Consider the following 19,229-nt stretch of genomic DNA (forward strand, 5'->3'; position numbering starts at 1 on the left):
TAGTTGTTGGAAGACTGACTATATGAATCGTTGATGATTAATAAATGCTCGATTTTACTTCTTCACGTTACTCAAAGATTGGAATAAAAACAACAACTCGGCTTCGCAAAGATTACTGTTCTTCTAAATTTGATATTAACTCTCGACCCATTCTTTATTTCTTATTCAACTGCAAGAAAACTGACTGCCTCTCAACTGAAAAAACTGACTAACTCTAAGTTTATACTAAAAACTATCATGGGATAATTGTCATGTGACGGTTTCATCCATGAATATGCGGAATTTCGACACGTAATTATTTCTGCGGACGCTGCAATCTTCATTTTTGCTGGTGTCCTTCCAAAAGTGTTTGGGTTTTTTCCTTCACTGATGTGATTTTCGTGGAAATGTTTTGAAGTTTTCACCTTTTGAAGTCCTTGCTATTGCATTCTTCTTGCAATTTTAATTTCTGCTAATGATGTGTCGTACTATCTTTGATCTGAGATTGCATTTTCATCGTTGTACGTCTCATCGTTCCTTATTTCAATTTCGATACTATTAGGTTAGGTTTAGTGATATTATAATTTTATGCTTTTAAGTTTGTTGTTTTATTGTGATATTAGAATATTTGTACGTGTCGTATCTTTTATTTCCTTCAAATTTTGCCGAGAGTTCTGGTTCGAGCTATTCGCGAGTTTCGACGTATTCCTTTTCTGCCTCACGTTACGGCTCACGTGGACCGCGACACGTGGCAGCCAATATCCAATACATCGGGTATTTTATTATTATTCACAGTCAGAATGTGAGTCTTCCAGTCGAAAGGACTGATCTTTTGGTATACTTTAATGCCTGTGTTGTTTATTGTCTCTCAACCCCAGAAATGATGTTTAGTATTGAAATCTCAAGTTATCAAACATTTATTTTCAAACACTTTAAGAAAATCATTCAGCTCCTCAGCTGTATGTGGTTTATATTATTTTTGATAAAATTATCAATTCCTCCGTGAGCTGTGCTATTTCGGGCGAGGAGTGCCATAGTATGTGCAACATGGTAGTTTGAAGTACGACTTATTTGTTTCGTGTGTATCTGCAAGAAAAAGAATGTCCGTTTTGTCCCTCGATGCGTAATCTTTTAGCTCGGGCAATCTTACGTGCAGCCTGTTGTAGTTCCATACAATGATATGAGTTATGTTGTGTTTAGTTTGAGTAGCGTTAGCAGTTCCATTAGGAGATTTAAAATAGTTGCCATTTGAGCGGCTAACTTTTGTAGTAGATGTTCTAGATTTCAGATATAATTGTTATTATTGTCGGTTACGTGATTCTGCGATGCACTGTTATGCGAGATTTTTACAACTTGTGCGTACGTTTGGCTGGTATTATTATAGGGTTTTATTTATTCAGAAATATTAGAAATTAGGGTTTCCAACGATTTCTATCTTATATACTAAGTTTATTGATAGATGGATCTATTTACAATGTATTAAACAGGAAATGATGGTTATTTAACGTGAACTAAATACAGTAATGTGCTATAACTAAGATAATGAAATACATAATTCACAATTCATAACTACTAGTTTTCAATTCATAACAACTCGGAAACTCTCGACTCAACTCTCGACTCCTCACAACTCGACTCTCAACTAACGACTCCTCACAATTCGCTGTATCGCACGTTCCTTTGCGACAACGGCTTGACCCGAGATGCTTTATTACGTTGTACGAGCAAATATATGTTGGTGAATATATTTTTAATTGATCTATAACTGAATTAATCCCATACGAAAATTTAACTGTCGTCGTTAAATCGTTAAATATTCAAAAATGCGATATAAGGCATATGTATGCATACAGTAGCGGGCAAACGTTTAAGACGAAATAGAAGAAATAAACCAAGCGAGTCCACCCCTTACATATACAGAGGAATGCTGTTCAAAATATACACAAAATATTCACAATATAGCTGAAAATCAACGCAATCAGAGAATACTTATGTTTCGTATATTTTCGCAGAGACTTGTTTATACAATCGTAGTCCTGGCTTGTTGCATTTCCAACAAGTCGTTTGAAAACGAATTACATTGAGGTTGTAACGTCAATTCACATCAGAGACCAGGCCACACACCACGGACAGGATGGCACCCAGATGTCTGCATATCCTTGGTGCGCACCCTCAATAGTCTTAAGTGCCCACCAGGGGCCTTGACATTTTCATAGTTAAGGTCCTTCGGACCAAGCGAGTATTTCCTGTCTTAAATTTCCCTTTACGTTTATTGTCTACCACGTGTTAGCTTAGAAAGTTGGTTTTCTCCACATCTGGTATGTTCCGTTGACAATTTTCTCGCGAGGGCGGCTAAAACCCTTCCTGGTCCACCAACCGTCCTATTACCCAATCGGAGACGGTGTCTACTGCCCTCACTTCCTTAACCAAAATTGTCATCAACAAATCCGATAGTCCCGAGTCCTTAGACACACCCACCCCTAGCTTTCCTCAGACACAGTATCGTCAGTAAAACTTCACTTATTCTGTATCCTTAGAATAGTCAACATATCTATATCGGTCTCTACCCTTATAAGTCGCGTACTTAATGTATTGTTGTAACTAAGTCTTAGATAACGTGGTTGGAATGAATTGTGATTTATGTTAATTCAGTGCGTGTTACATTGTGATTGGTGAATTCACAATAAAGGTTGATTAAAACAAAGTTAATTGTTGTGTTACGACTCAACTATATTTTATTTCCACCAATCAACCCTAAAAATTACGTGACAAGGTTACGTAAAATAGGGCTCTCTCGCTAATGAAATTCCTCGTTACGACATGTTTTATCTTTCACGAAGAATGTAGTGTCTTTACTAGTTTCCTGATTCATCGTTCGTTTGAGCTTGCTGTTTATTCTATTAATTTCAATTTTAAGGCTTCCATTGCTTATATTTTAATTTCCGAAAACATACGGTTACAAATTTTTGATTTGCAACTTCCACGATTCGTAATTAGAATCTTGAAATCTATGAAAGCTTTTCGATTTCTTGATATCCAAATAGAGCCATCTTACCGTTTCATTAACTTCCTTTATTCTTTCCAAAAATTCACACGTACGGTCTATAGTTGAATTCTGGATCCATAACCTGTTAAAATTATAGTGTTGCCATGGTATATTAATGGGAAAACTCATAATTGCCCTTAACTTGCTAATTTACGCTCGAAATTCTACTGCTTCTAAATTTTACATGCTCTATCTTCACTTACTTGCTATTTCATATATGCCACTGAAGATTTGGAACACATACCGCTAATAATGCACACCCCTACTCACACACGTTTACATATCGCATAACATCGATGAAAGATTCCCCGTTTTTCAATTCGTTATAGATCGTTGAATTCGTGTTTTTGGCGGATACAACAGAGCACTAGAAAAATATGCGGTATCATTTAAAAAACTCATGGTCACATTGATATTTCAGAAAATTTAGTTCATAAAAAGATCAGAATATATACTTTTGATCAGTTTGTTCGAATGCAATAAATTGTATTTCAAATATTTTCTGAATAAATCAACAGAAAGTGAATTATTTCAAAGTGGTAAATTTTACTAATTGAGCCTGTATATTAATTTGCAGGAAACGACTTGGAAACTATATTACAATATTCGTTTAAAGCATTCCAAGCTATTTGAATGATAATAGAGATGAAATATTTCTTATACAAGAATTTTTGTACTCTTTTCCTCCTTTTAAATAGCATTTTGTACGCATTAGCATTTGAAAAATCTTTTAAATGAAACATTTTTATGTTAATAGGAACATTGTTATAGTATCGATATTTAATGAAAGCAGAAGTCAAATGTTAATGATTACACATATAATGGCGTAGTTAGCAAATGAACTGTGTAGCGGCACGCGAGCAGGACAAATTCAAATCCTGTTGTTGTTTTGTTCGGAGTATCATGATGGTTAGGTCACAGGTATTGCAAGGAGTAATGAACTCCGAGCAAAACAATGACGCCGCTACTTTCAACCGTCAAACGCAGTCGAGTTCAAACTTTCCGACTGTCCCCCGACCAGTATAAATAAACAAACGAAATGACGAGCGAGGAAGTTCAGCGATCGCAGCATAAGCATACAGACGCATTAGACGTATATACGGAGTTTCTTGAGATAGCGCGTATTTATTTCGCAAGACTTATTACCTGGACTTGTGCTTTGTGTCGCATTAATATCTTTAATAAATTGCTCACAAACAATTAGACTGTATTTCGTGATACATGATAAGATCAATCCTCTACAACTGCATTGTGACAAAATTACACATTTGCTCAGTTCGCGAAATGAACTATCATCGTTGAATCATTTTTCCTTTAGTACGGATTATCCCGAGATATTTTTTTTTTTTTTTTTTTTTGAACATAACACATATATAGAAATTCAAGATATAAAATTGTACAATATTCTTTATTTATTAATTTTCCGATTTATTTTTTCATATTCATTTGCAGATATTTGGGTTGAAAGAGGGGAAGCCCTGTGATTTTGGTACAATGAATACAAAGCTTAATGAAAATGAGATAAATGAAAAGTTACGTAATGTGAATTCCATCGAGGGATTCTATTCCGGAACTGGAATTCTTATGACAGGGGCGACAGGATTCGTGGGCAAAGGCCTCCTTGAAAAACTGATACGCACGTGTTCACGCATCGCTGCTATTTTTATATTGATCCGGCCGAAACGTAACCAAACGATAGAACAACGATTTAAGAAGTTAATAGATGATCCGGTTCGTAAGTAATATTCTACTCGCTTTTTGGAATTTCATTATATAAGTCTCAAATTAATGAACAATTGCCAAGAAACAAATAAATTACCTTCGTAAGTTCATATGAACCGATTAATGCAAATATGATGTAATTCAATTCTTGCCTATTTGGTTCAACACCGCGACTTGGAACAGTAACTTCTATTCTGTTTTGAGCGCGAATGGTGTCAGGATATACTCGTTAATTTTTCAGTGGATAACAGAGAAGCTAAGAATGGCCCACTCGATTCCCTACAAAATTTTTATTTTATCATTCATTAACTGATAATCAACTTCTTGACTGCGAACATTTTTGCACTAAATGGCTCATTTTCTGCAAGAAGATGACATAAATAAATAGTGAACTTTTAGGTGAATATCGAACACATCAACAAACGCGGTTGACATCACCACTTTTGCGTACTTTCCCATTTATGAAATCGATCAGTGCAGCTTTTCAACTCATTCATTTATCTATTTTTATTTGTTATTTCATTTCTGATTCCTTACGGATGAAGACGTTTACAAGGCAGCAGTTTAAGATTTCGAACGTTATCTGTTATCTAATTTTGTATCATTAATATTACGTTTTTATTTACGCTTTTCCCTTCTCATAATTTAGAATTACTATCATAAAACACGTAATACTGTCGCAATACTAAAAGACTGGAAGCCGTATATATATTAAAGATGTTGAAACATTATTTATACAGAAGAGTTCATATGTACTTTTCTGTCCGAGATAGGTAAGTATGAGAATAACAAAATCGTACAATAATTAGGCTATTTGCAGGTTGCCCAAGAAAGAGAAATTGATTACTACTATATTTACTATGTATATATTTTCTATATTTTTTCTCGAGGAAATAGGAGAATATTCCCTTGTTGAGAAACGTTAAGTTGGTATGATCGCTAGTTCCTACAAGCTAAGTTGGTACGACTTCTAACGATGCTCTTTTGGCTTAGGAGTCGTTCACGTGTTAATTATCTAAGTGTATCCGGTGTGTTCAGACGTTTTGTACGAAGAGGTGAAATATAGAAAGCAAAAGTTGAATCTGTGTGAATCAATTATATTTCAACCTCAAACCTATATTTAATAACAGGTTATGGGCCCCGGGGCAGTAAACTGCGACAGTAAAGACATTTATTTGTTGTGGTTATGTGTTTTTCTGAAATTGTCCGAGAAGAGACCACGCCATGGTCGATCAGGAGGAAATGGGTAATGTGGACAAGGATATGAATCCGACCCTGAGTAAGGGCAATTATGAATACTGGAAGGCGATGTGGAAGCTTCGTTGGTTTTCCTGGTCTGCTGGGATGCAGTAGAGTCAGGATTAACGACAGCAGAAAGGTTGAGACCAGACTGTATAAAAATGGATAACAAAGCACATGCGTACATTTTCCGGCATGTTCGCCCCGAGTATCTCGGGGATATCAGAGTCCTGAAAACAGTGAGGAAGTTCTGGAAAGCACTGGAAGATGTCCGTGGGAGATTTGCGTCGATGGACATTGTTTTATGCATGCGGGAACTGGACACGATCGAGAAGAACCCTAACATACATATCTCCGCGTATTCGCGTTCGTCCCGGGACTACCGGTGGACTCATCAGTAAAGTAAGGCTATACCCGGTAGTCCCTGCCTTAGACGTAGAGGGAGTCTCGCTAAGTGCGGTATTTGTATCGTGACACCGTATATTCGACCGCTAGCGAGAGACAGACTCGTTGTCGTCGTAGTAGCCCTCTGGTGTTGGCGGTTGGTACTCGCGGATCGTCCGGGAGTTGTTACGACCGCGTTGATGCCTCGACCTGTCGGCGTCCTGTTGGTACCGGTCCGCCACATTTTCAATACACGATAGCGTCTTAGATTTAAAATTAGATTAAATTTCGTCGCGATAATGTTTTTGTTGTAGTAAAACCTAAGTATCAATTTTTTAATAATGAATCGTTGCATACAGAATAATATTTCTGATGAAATGTATGATATCTCTGATATCTATCTTACATGCATGTTCATTTACAGAAACGATGAAAACAGAAGAACTAATTGATTGTAGGCAAAATGGAAAGAGATGAAAATGTAATGACTAATTTGTGTAACGATGTAATTAAATAAAGTAATTGACCACACTTTTATCTATCTTATTGATGGGATTAATTAATCGAGTGTAAAATAAGCAGAATATATGTATTTGGCAAATCGAAATAATTATAATTATGTACAATAGCCGAACTAGCTGCACGTTATTCACATACTCTCTGACAGTCCACCCTCGTTTCGGGTTGCACATGACTTATATGAGGTTGATCAGTTTAACTTCAGCTTACTTTCTTTACTAACGAAAATTTTTGGTCCTATGGAGTTTGATCTTTGTTAAAATTAGGAGGATTATATTAAGATGAACATTTATATTGAGAACAAACGATACGTCTCATTTGACATCCAGCGAAAGAATGGCGAAGGAACGGAAAAAAGATTGTGAAAAATGAAACGAGGATACGAAATCTTTCAGCGAAAGTTTAAGAAATAACCAATTAACAAAAAAATATATGTCGAAGATGAAAGGACATTGGAGCCTTCCCTCTGGAACTTCGGCAATATCCCTTAACAGCGTAATTTAGATTCTACCTTAGGTGTAATTAAACAATTGTCGCCATTGAAACCGATTGTATTTTTTCGAGATTTATGATAGTGGGCTTGGGCTGGAGGCAACAACCAGTCGTTGAACGTAGCCGCTGTCAAGGGATGAACGTTTTGTCTAACAAAGGTGTGGAGTAATAGTATAGCTCTTCTTAAAAAGAAACAGTTGTAGCGGCACTTGGCAGTAAACATTTCAACAGTTTCTGTCCCGTGGCTCGCCACACGCAGACCCTATTCTTCGGGTATGATGGTTACCAGATGCCGACGCATCTCCACAGTACATGTTCAGCTAGCCCGAGGGCCGTTATTAATGTTAAGATTTAATCATCTGAAGTCTCTCAAACAGACAAACAGTCTTTGTCCCAACTACGGGAAGATAGGGAAGATCTATTTTTTCTACGAACGACACTTCCCGCTAGCAACATTCCCTCAAGGACGGCTTGCTAGTCTCATCCTTCTCTAACCACCAACATGGAAATTGATCAATTAGCAGTAACGTCAATTTCCCTCACTTTCCGTAGACGCGCCCCATCATAGTTTTCCTCTGCAGCATCATCGCGACAAAAAGTTATTCTCTCGTGAGGTCAAATTAGCGAGTTACATAGCGTCTTTAGCGATTTCTTCTCTAAAACAAACATTGTAAACAATTACTTTCTCTTTCTTGGGCATCTCAGAATTAGTCTAATTATTGTACGATTTTGTTATTCTCATACTTACCTATCTCGGACAGACAAATACATATGAGCTCTTTCGTATAACCGTACAATTAAATAGGTTCTTGCCGCATAAAGCTAAGTAGATACTGGTTTACGCTAATAAGGAATCAAATAGGACAGGTCCCTAACTATATAGATTCTTCTATATGCTAGCGTGTCTCATCTTCCAGTATTGTCAGCGTGGTTCAACATTAGTCCGGGAATAATCTGGAACATAAACGCGAGTACTCTCATTTCCTCTCTGATATAAATTATTGTCATATGGAGATATGATAGTTTGAATATAATAATGCATGCTTATACTGACTTACGAAAATATGTAGGCACTGCAAAATTGTATGCATATACTACGCGGGCAAGATACATTTCTTGAAACTTCGTTAGCTCTATAATGAGATGCGAGTATCGCAATTATACTGAACAAGTTTTAAACCAGTCTAGAAACGTATAAAAAGAATTACAAGGCATTTTTGCGGACATATACTTTTAACACACTGTTGACCAGCTACGTTAAACAGAAACTAACAACTTAACTTTCTGCGTAAAAAAAAAGAATTTATTCCTGATCGGTCAGAAATGTATTAAGAGAAAATTAGTATGCTTAATAATATTCTATATTGGGAACCGAGCTTAGAATATAATAATATTCTTCAGGTTTTCGATGGTGTCAGAGCACAAAACCCAACAATTTTCGATAAAATTCATCTCGTGGAGGGCGACCTGACTCTGCCAGATTTAGATCTTTTGCAAAAAGACAGAGATATGTTGATAGAGAATGTAAACATAGTATTCCACGTTGCGGCCACTATAAATTTCCATCTACCATTGGATATGGTCGTCAATGCAAATGTGAAAGGTACCGCTAATATTATCAAACTGTGCAAGGAACTCAAGCATGTAATTAGCGTTGTCTATGTGAGCACAGCTTACAGTAATCCGAATCTATCAGACATCGAGGAAAAGGTCTACACGTAAGAATCAGTTATAATTCGTCATTCCTTAAACAACTTTTTCAATGTCGTGCATAACCTACTTCTAAATATAAATAAACGATGAAAGTAATGTATAACTTAGTATAATTTGTTTACTTGTCTATCTGATTAACACTTGCCAGTCTCCATTGAAATGATAAATACTTGTCAAAACAGGTATAAATTTAAGAAAACTTACACAAGAAATAATCAATGATACAAGATCTGTCAATGATAAAAATTACGTATTGAAAATTATTTTACCTTTTACTAATTTCTTCTTTTTATTGAATTCAATGATGAACTTGTTTTGATACACGTACATGATAACTAGATACGGATATCATTATAAATTCATATTTTAAGATGAATAAACATGATTTGAGGAACAGAATCTAAGCAGAACTTTGTTCGTTTACTAAAAATTACAGCAAGTACTTCATCTTCGATTTTTTTTATATTATTGTGTATTATTTCATTATATTATGTTATATTATTAGACATTCTATACGTTTTTGCATTTTAAATCTTTAAATGCGTCAAATTTGCAATTTATTAATGACTTTAGCATGACAAACATGTTATCTTATGCTTGATAATTTTGCAGCACGAATCTAGATCCCTCTCTCGTGATAGATATATGTGACCGACAAGACAAAGAATTGATTAATCTGCTCGAAGAAAGAATTTTAAAAACGTATCCAAATACATACACGTTCACCAAGAATCTTGCAGAGCAGACAATATCCAACAATAGCAAAGGATTGGCTATTGCGATCGTACGACCAAGTATAATTTGTTGCTCGCTAAAAGAACCGTGCCCTGGTTGGTTGGTATCTTTTGCTGGACAATCAGGTATTTTTATAAATATTTACAATGATAATCCCTCGTCACTTCATATCTCACTCATATCGCAAATAAGAGCGTTTCATTACATCCAAGTAATTCCGAATAATACAAGTCACTCGTATCACAAGACCTTAGCTCTCCATAATTTTCATAAGAATGAAAGAAATCCGCAATAGAATAAAACTGTGACAATTTTTAACTCGCACATTCTGAAGGTTACGTATATGGAAATATACTGAAGTGATATGTCGTGATAGGGTCGGAAGGAAAACTCAGATTTATTCAACGATAAATGTTTATTCCCTGTAATGTCGATGAGTACACTTGACGCAGGACTCGCGATTATATTCGGTTCGCGAATGCGCGGTTACAAGTTAGAGCTCGGATAGCTATGATTCAAGATGCGCTACTGTAACAGACTGACTTTCCGTCACGATGCTGCTGCGAAGGAAAACTGTGTTGGGATGTGTCTGAAGATGTGAGGGCATCGGATTCGTTGAGAAAAGCTTTGGTTCGGAAAGTGAGGGAAATGTACGTTAACGTTTACTTATTGACTAATTCGTGTTGGTCGTTGGAAAAGGATACTAGCTGCCCTTGAGAGGGTGTTGCTAGCGGGAAGCGTCGTACGTGCGAGATAGCAGATTTCTCGTGTGTTCCCGTGGTAGGTGGTCGACTTCGAGGCTGATAAACAAAGACTGTTTGTCTCTTTGGAGGACCTTAGCTAAAATAAATTCTAAGACTTCTAGCGATCCTTAGGCTAGCTGGAAATATTCGGTACGAATGTATCGACATCTGGCAATCATCTTGTCCGCAGGTATAGGGTCTTTGTGTCGTGCGTCACGCGACATAAACTGTTGGGAAGTTTACTGTCAAGTGCCGCCACAATACTTTTTGCTTATTGCGCTATAAAAATTAGTTCATGATACCGTTATTTCCTTTTTTATTAACTTAATTACGGGGATATGAACCTTCAACATACAATCCAATTACAAGCAGTTAGTTTCAGCCTAAAATGTGTAGTGTAGTATAGTATTGTGGAATTAAATGGAATTAAATTAAGCATAAGACGTGCGATGCGCCCCTCGAGACAGTAGGATATGCTTTGTTACGATGTACATGATGTAATTAACGTGAAACAACATAAAATTTTAAAGCACACGGTAATATCATTAAACATTTTATCTGGCAACAATGAGCGAAATATAATATATTTCTGTTTAAGAGGCAATAATTTTAAATAATTATATAATATATGCGATGGATATGTATTAGCATTGGACTACTTATTCAACGTGTGGCCAAACGCAGAAGTTTCTTTTTTTTTTTATTTATTTATTTTACAATTTTACAATTTGTCCAGTAGGACATTTGGTAAAATATTATAGCGGTGTGCTAATATAACATGTGGGTGGCTACCCCCAGCGGGGTACCATCATCGTGTTTGTTAGGTTATGTCCTTTGTGAGATCTGTTGGGTGTTTCCTTTTTAATCTTCTGTTTATGCTTGATGTGTGGACCGTTTCCGCTGCCAGCCGGTTTGGGTGCGTTGCTATTCTTTCTCCGTGCCTTCTTGTACTTTTGTTAATCTCCTCCTTGACCGTTGGTATTCCCAGGTCTTTTCGAATGTCCTCGTTCCTGATGTACCATGGCGCGTTTACTATTGTTCTGAGTATTTTCGATTGCGTTGCCTCTATTTTGGTTATATGGCTCATTGCTGCTGTTCCCCATAGTGCTATTCCGTACGTCCAGATTGGTTTTATGACTATTTTATATATTTTTAGTTTGTTCTCTATGCTTAGTTTGGATTTTCGACTTGCTAGCCAGTACATTTGTCTCCTTGCCATCTGTATTTTGTCTATTGTTGCTTTAATATGTTGTTTCCATGTGAGTCGTGTAACTAAGTGGAGTCCTAGCTATTTGACCTGCCTTGTTTGTATTATGCGTGTGCCGTTTAGTACAATGTTTGGTGGTTTTTGTTTTCGCAGTGTGAATGTAATGTGTTTGCATTTATCGGGGTTTGCTTTAATTTGTTTTGCTTGAAGCCACTTTTCTATTTTTGTGATATGTTCTTGTAGTAATGTAACTGCTGTTGCAGAGTTAGTGTGCCTGACGAGTACAGCTGTGTCATCCGCGAATGTCAGTATTTTGCTGTTGTTAGTTATTGGTATGTTGGCCGTGTATAATGTGTATAAAGTTGGTCCTAGGACGCTTCCTTGCGGAACTCCTGCCTTGATTTCTTTAGCTTCCTAATGTGTGTTTTTGATTTTTACTATGAAGCTCCTGCTGCTTAGGTATGATTTGATTAGTTGGTATATCTGCCCCGGGAACTGTTTCCTGATTGATTGTAGTAGGCTTTCGTGGTTTATTTTGTCAAATGCTTTCTCTATGTCCATAAAGAGGGCTGTACAGTATTGCTTTGTTTCCAGCGCCTGTAGGATTTCATTGACGAGTCTGTGCGTTTGTTCTATTGTGGAGTGTTTGTTTCTGAATCCGAATTGGTGATCCGGTATTAAATGGTTCTTCTCTATTATTGGTTTTATCCGGTCGTAGATTATTTTCTCTAGTATCTTAGAGAACACCGGAAGTAGTGAGATTGGTCGGTAGGAATTGGTTTCGTGTGGGTCCTTGCCTGGTTTGGGTATCATTATGATTTGTGCCAGTTTCCAAGTTTTTGGAAAGTATTGTATTCTTAGTATTGCGTTAACTATTATTGTGATTTGTCTTATCGCTTTTGGCAGAAGGTTTTTCAAGATTTTGCCGTTAATTAGGTCGATTCCTGGTGCTTTATTATTTTTTGTTTTCTCAATTATGTTTCTGATTTCTTGTGCTGTTGCTTTGGGTATGGTGTAGTGATTGTCAGTTGGTGTACTAGTAGTTAGCGCATCCTCGTCCGTATGACTATTGTGGTCACTTACAGCTACTCTTCCCATATCCGTGTCGCTACATTTCGAGACAGTTAAGAATCATTAATAACTTTTGAACCAATTTGACGTTGCAGGTATCTTCATGAATATTGGCAATGGTATTGCAAAAGTACTATTGGGTAAGGCAGATGTAATATCAGATGTAGTGCCTATTGATTATGTAGTCGACGTGATAATGTGTGCCGCATGGCACGTCACGCTACATATTGATAATAGGGTCAAAGTTTACAACTGTACGAGCAGCGCACGTCCCATCAAGTACGGAATCGATATTTATTACAGAATTTTTTTAACTAACGTAACTCAATTGTTAGAGTATCCTAAAAGCTTCAGATTCATTTAAGCAATGCGATCAATGGAAACGCCAATGGATAAATTGTATTCCAGTGTGATTAATGTACAAAAGATAATGATAAACTTAGAAAAAGATATTGAGAACACAATTGGATAAGAGCCAGCCAGATTTTTTTCTGTGAATATCTATATGTCGGGTTTACATTAGAATTAGGGTTAGGGGCGTGAAACGAATCTTCGTTTGGGTTACACGTTGTCGTTATGCAATAGAGAAGACATTGACTAGTGCAAATACGATTATTATAGAACCGGACAAGTAACCGTGGTAGTTAGGTACTCAAGAAACTAATGACAATGATCCTAGGTTCAATAACGAATCCGCGGTCGACGGGATGATAGATGAACGTACTCACAAAATCTAAGTCGGAAGCGTAATGTTCCCTGGTCGTAAGGGGTTACTCTTTTTCATCGATGAGATCGCGAGCGGGAATGCCTTTCCCGTCCCGATGATGCCACAGAGGAAAACTATAATGGGGTGTGTCTAAGGACACGAGATCATCGGATTCGTTGAGAAAAGCCTTCGTCCAGAAAGTAAGGGAAATTGGCGTTGCTGCTAATTGGTCAATCTCCATATCGGTGGTTAGAAAAAGATGCTAGCCGCCCTCGAGGGAAAGTTGCTAGTGGGAGACGCCGCTCGTTGAAAAATAGGTCTCCCCTATTTTCCCGTAGTTGGGACAAAGACTGTTGGTCTGTTTAAAGGACTTTAGTTGACTAAATCTTAGGATTTATAACGGGCCCTCGGGCTAGCTGAACATGTACTGCGGAGGCGCATCGACATCTGGCAATCTTACTCGAAGAATGGGGTCTGCGTGTGGCGAGCTACGGGACAGAGACCGTTGGAATGTTTACTGTCGAGTGTTACAACTATTTCCTTTTTAAGGAGAGCTATAGAATTATTCCATGACTTTGTTAGACAAAGCGTTCATCCCGTGACCGCGGCTACGTTCGGCAACTGACTGTCGCCTCGAGCCCAAGCTCATTATCACAACCCTCGAACAATTACAATCGGATTGAATAACTACAATTGTTCAATTACAGCTATAGTAGACTCTAGGTTACAATGTTGCGGGATTATCCAAAATTCCAAAGGCTCCGGTGTTCTTTCATCTCCGATATATACATAGGATTCATTTGTTCTAATGAAGGTAAATGTGTCATAGAAACGTCTTTACGCTTTTAATACTTCTTCGGAAATAAGAAAGGTGTCTCAATTCGATGTGTAGTAACTTTTTCTTTTGTGTTTACCGGTTTCTTCGCAACGGCTTGACGAACCGGAATTTGCATCTCGTAGGACATGTTCTAAAATATCCCGTTATAACATTTTTCTATATTATTCTTTCTTTTTTCTTTTTGCGATAACCCAATCTATATGTATATTCATCGATTGAGTTGAGCTATCTGAAAGAAATCTTTTTTGCAGGTATTTCCTCGAATGGTTTGATCTCGGATTTATTTGATTTTGCAAATGAAGTTCTCGTTATCTTTGCATTTCGGCAAGTGCTCTTTCGTCATGTAGTTTATTGCTCAATGTCTCCATTGTACTTCGTGGCTTGAAATGTTGCTACTGCGGGAGATATCGGATGTAGCCATCGGTATCTTTGAATCTGATTCTAATAGATTCGTTGTTGAATTTTATGAGTATCGAATCCGGCAATTCCCTCTCTTCCAGCTGATCTGTTTAAGGTGCTGGCCGTGAAAATGTCTTTACAATTCCCATTGCATCTATTAAACTATCAAAAATTGCTACGTTTCGTCACAATAGTCACAGACTCAGAAACAGTAATAGGATAGACAAAACATCCTGAATGCCACAGCCATCGAAACAATAACCAGATAGTAACAGGATAGCCGCGTATGATATACACCGTACGATAACCATCCCCCCCCCCCCCAGAAGTAACAAACCTTAGTATTAGAACCTTCCTAAATCAGCACTTAACACCTTTTTTGTTATAACACTCTGAATCGTTACTCTGTTGGATTCGTACAATAAATTTTACTATTACGTCTAAAATCCAAATTTTTACCTTACTTGTGAAACGTTCGAACTACGACACGAGGAGATCACCGGTGATCTGTCAATTTCGTGAATTCTTGTGTCTCCTACGTGACACAATATAACTCATGATCCCTCATCTAACGTTATTGAATAGACTCCTTCATAATTACTCTTTCGTACGGTGCATTCAAAATAACAGCCCGAGCGAGCGTTGCTTCAATAATTTGCTCTGCATCAGCAAATTGTTAAACGCTTGCGTCCCCCAATGTAGGCTTCAGCTGATGTTTGCTTTTATTGGTGGGAGTCCACAGGAGTCTACTTTCATTGCGAAATGACATGTGACACACTTAATCACTCTATCATATTTATTAAATTATAGAAATATCCTTCTCTGTCACTGTTCAAAACATAATATCGGTGCCGCAGTACAGTTAGTTTTCTCACTCGTTAATAAGAATTATGAACTAAAATGAATAGTAAATAGATAGAAACAAATTATCGTCTTCTTAACGACAATAAAGATCATTTTACGTTGATTCTGTAGTATTGATCGCTGTATTAAAAAATGTGAAATGACAAAGTTTTCCAAGAAAATACTACCAGCTCCGAAATGTATTAAAATATATGAAATAATTTCAATTTCAATGTAACAATAGTTCAGATCACTCAATCACTTACTGAATAGCAACTTAAATCATATATTGTAACATTTTCCAAGGCGGTGCAAATTCTCGATTATGATTGCCGCAAGAAAACTGGCGTTAAGTTGTAGAATAAGATCACTTACTAACATCTTGTTAAACGGAAACAAGCTCACACCTTTTCAGTTAATAGAACTAATTTCTTTACCAAAAACATATCTGCAAACGCAGACAATTCTCACAGACCTAACTAAAATTTCCATTTAAATGACGAAAATTTTATTTTCCTCAACACTTTATTTTCTAGATAACGAGCGAGACATTCTCTTTTAACTGAAAACTTCTTTAACGTAATGGAAATATAGCTCGATTCTGTGCCGAACAAAAAAAATCATTATTTAATCACCTTTGACCGTAAGGTGTTTTGACATTTTTCACTAAATCATTAATTCATAAATAATTTATACAGTGATAGTAAAATACAAAACTTTCAATCGATTTGTGCTGCATTCTATTATTCACAATGAGATAGCTCAAAATATAACCTATTTGCACGTGTTTGAAGCTTCACCCTTTACGACAGAGTGTTGTAGCATCGAACTTTAGATATTACTAGTTTCTTTATCGAGACAAATTTCCTCGTCGCCACTGACTTTCCAAGCGTAATTAAATTATTACGAAAATCGACTTTCCGTTATAATTCCAATAGTTAGCTTATTGAAATTCAAAATATTTATGCTACCTTTGAAACTAGCAATAGTAACCAGAATGTTAATAACTTCGTTTGGATTCATTACATTGAAATGAAAAGCCAGATTTACTCGAAAAAGAAGCGACAAACGAAATTTATACTTGCATCAGATATCAGAGTTTCATTTATAGTCTAGTCCATTAACATTTTTTGTTCAAGAACAGATTGAAAGTAGGAATGTTTTTGGATAATTTGATTCGGAACAATATTTAGAACAATATGAGCTGCTTTGAGACAAATTTCCTCCGTCGAGATATAAATAAAGTATCAATCGTACATAAGAAATTTTCAATCGGAAGCTACAAATGAAGTTTTACAATAGTTTGCAGCAAGTTGCTAATAAAATTGTTTTTAAGCTAAGTTTTATTGCGTTACGATAAGCCCAATTGTTAGGTTGCAAATTAATAAAAACTGCTTGTCAATGCGCAACAGATTATCCACATCTGAATTATGGCATCTGGGAATACACTACGAGAATAAAAGACGCCGAGTATTACTAACAATTTTCCTTAGACTCTCCTTCAACAAAGCTCTGTCTTTCACTTAGTATTAGATCTTTCTTATGTGATCTTGATATTGAAGGCCTAAAAGTTATTTATAATTTTCTTGAACCATGTTCCGTACGAATCGTATTAAATTTAAATAAGTAATGAGAATTGTAAACCTTTTAATGTTCAATACCTGATTAGAAGTTGCAGTGATAGATTGATAATGAAAGATAGAAATACTATATTTGTTATATAACCCACGTCTAATAAACTAATAATACTAATAAACAAATACACACATAATGTAACGTTGATAACAAAAGAAATATTGCACTAGGAATGTTGTACTCGCGTCCATTTGTGTCCTCAATAAGTCAATTCAGAAAGCTGTAAATATAGTACAACTAAAATTACATAATTTTTCTTGAGATATTACACAATATCTTCTGACATACTCTAATAGTAATATGCGTTATCTTGAATGTAGTTCAATTACCTCTACAAGTGTAAATATTTCAATTTTCAAGATTGGGTGAGATCATAGATATCTTCGTGGAATGTAGCAGACAAATACCGATGAAAAATACGTTGTGGTATCCGAGTTGCACGGTAGTAGCAAACAAATATGTTTACGATGCACTGAATATACTTCTAAGTGTTTTACCTGCATTTGCCGTGGATATCTTTTTAAGGCTTCAAGGTAGTAAACCAATGTGAGTATTCTATCATTTGTCAAGCACATCAAAATACTCAAAAAACGACATTTCAGGGCAATGAATATGAGCAAATTTTACAATAAATTGGTCACAGCGACAGGCTACTTCAACTCGAATGAATGGTCTTTCAAAAGAGATAACATTGCTGACATGATAAACAAGGTAAAAACCTTTGAAGATGGAAATCTTGTTAAACTGGACTTGCGGGATATGGATTGGAAGAAATATTTAGCAAATTACTTGGCGGGAATTAAGATATTTGTTCTGAAGGAAGATTCTCAATCTATAAATACAGCAGCGCAACGGTTATCGATGTACGTATAGAAATATTTGATAAAATGACTCGATATGATATTTTCTTTTATTTTAGATTCTACTGGATACGTCAGATAACTAAAGGATTCGGTATAATCATTTTATTTCTGATAATATCGGTAACAATATTGCTATGCACCGACTACTTCAATGTTATGTTTCCCGCTTGAATCAAGAACAACGTATATGGAACATTATGGAAAAGGGCCTTGGAATAGGAACATGTCGCTACATATAAAGGGTGTCCGGCAGATAAATGAAGGGTGTGGATAAATGAAGTTATTTGTCGATATTGTGAATAATATATGTATAATGCTATTGTATAATATTACAAATTATTAAAATATATTAAATACACTAGATAATTCAGAACACTTTATTGCGTGCTTGCTAGCTACGACCGTGTCACGTAAAATTGATACTTCGATTTTAAGAGAAAAGAAGGCTGAGTCGTAACCCAACTTGTAATTTCCTTTTATCGAATTTTATTATAAATTTTAGCACTTACAAGAATAACACTGAACCGGAGAAAGGTGTTGTACGAGAACAGCGGCTGGAACAAGAACTGCCCGAGCTGACTGAAGTCTCGGTTTATATACGTTTTGATTTGAGGATGTTGTGGGGGCTCGGTGTAGGTTATGATGAGGAAAAGTGTCCGAAGGTCGGGGTCGATATCCTATCTCTGATATGGACTAAGGTGCATCACAGCCTTGGTGTAGGCTACGATGATAAGGTGATGATGTGTCCAAAGGAATCCGAAGGTCGGGGGTTGATGTCTTATCTCTGATGTAGGTTGAGATGTGATTAATGTCACAACCGCATGGTGGCAAAGAAGGACGGTTAACAACTAACTAGAACAAAAGAAGAAAGTAAGGCGACCGCACTTCCGCCGAGGACATCGATCCCGGTGGTCACGTTTATACGTTTCTATTTTTATTCGAATACTTCTATTTTAATTCGTATACTCAGCGAGATATTAAATAGCGCAGTAGAGATCGCCAAATACGCATATACAGTGCTCTCTAAAACAACGTACGGGTAGAACACCGACTGACCGCGTAGAATGTAATCCGTGTAGTTACGTAGCACCCGCC

The 19,229-nt window shown here is 36.5% G+C and overlaps 1 protein-coding gene across 1 annotated transcript; it reads left to right on the forward strand.

Annotated features, from left to right (window-relative positions):
- Nucleotides 1-3,931: 3,931 nt before the first annotated feature.
- LOC117238132 (fatty acyl-CoA reductase 1-like) lies at nt 3,932-18,377 on the forward strand. The gene is made up of 8 exons (XM_033502782.1): nt 3,932-3,946; nt 4,478-4,756; nt 8,783-9,099; nt 9,707-9,954; nt 12,946-13,129; nt 17,632-17,817; nt 17,874-18,134; nt 18,191-18,377. The coding sequence occupies exons 1-8, from the start codon at nt 3,932-3,934 to the stop codon at nt 18,303-18,305; spliced, it is 1,605 nt and encodes a 534-aa protein (XP_033358673.1). The 3' UTR covers nt 18,306-18,377.
- Nucleotides 18,378-19,229: the final 852 nt, after the last annotated feature.

Source organism: Bombus vosnesenskii, unplaced genomic scaffold, assembly GCF_011952255.1.
Source record: "Bombus vosnesenskii isolate JDL3184/JDL3185 unplaced genomic scaffold, Bvos_JDL3184-5_v1.1 scf7180000013434, whole genome shotgun sequence".
NCBI classification, from domain to species: Eukaryota; Metazoa; Arthropoda; class Insecta; order Hymenoptera; family Apidae; genus Bombus; species Bombus vosnesenskii.

What these genes read in the sequence shown, in the direction of transcription:
- LOC117238132 (XM_033502782.1), top strand. An exon ending in AGAAGTTAATAGATGATCCG is followed by an intron (nt 4,757 to 8,782) that starts GTTCGTAAGTAA and finishes AATATTCTTCAG; the next exon opens with GTTTTCGATGGTGTCAGAGC. An exon ending in CTTCAAGGTAGTAAACCAAT is followed by an intron (nt 17,818 to 17,873) that starts GTGAGTATTCTA and finishes ACGACATTTCAG; the next exon opens with GGCAATGAATATGAGCAAAT.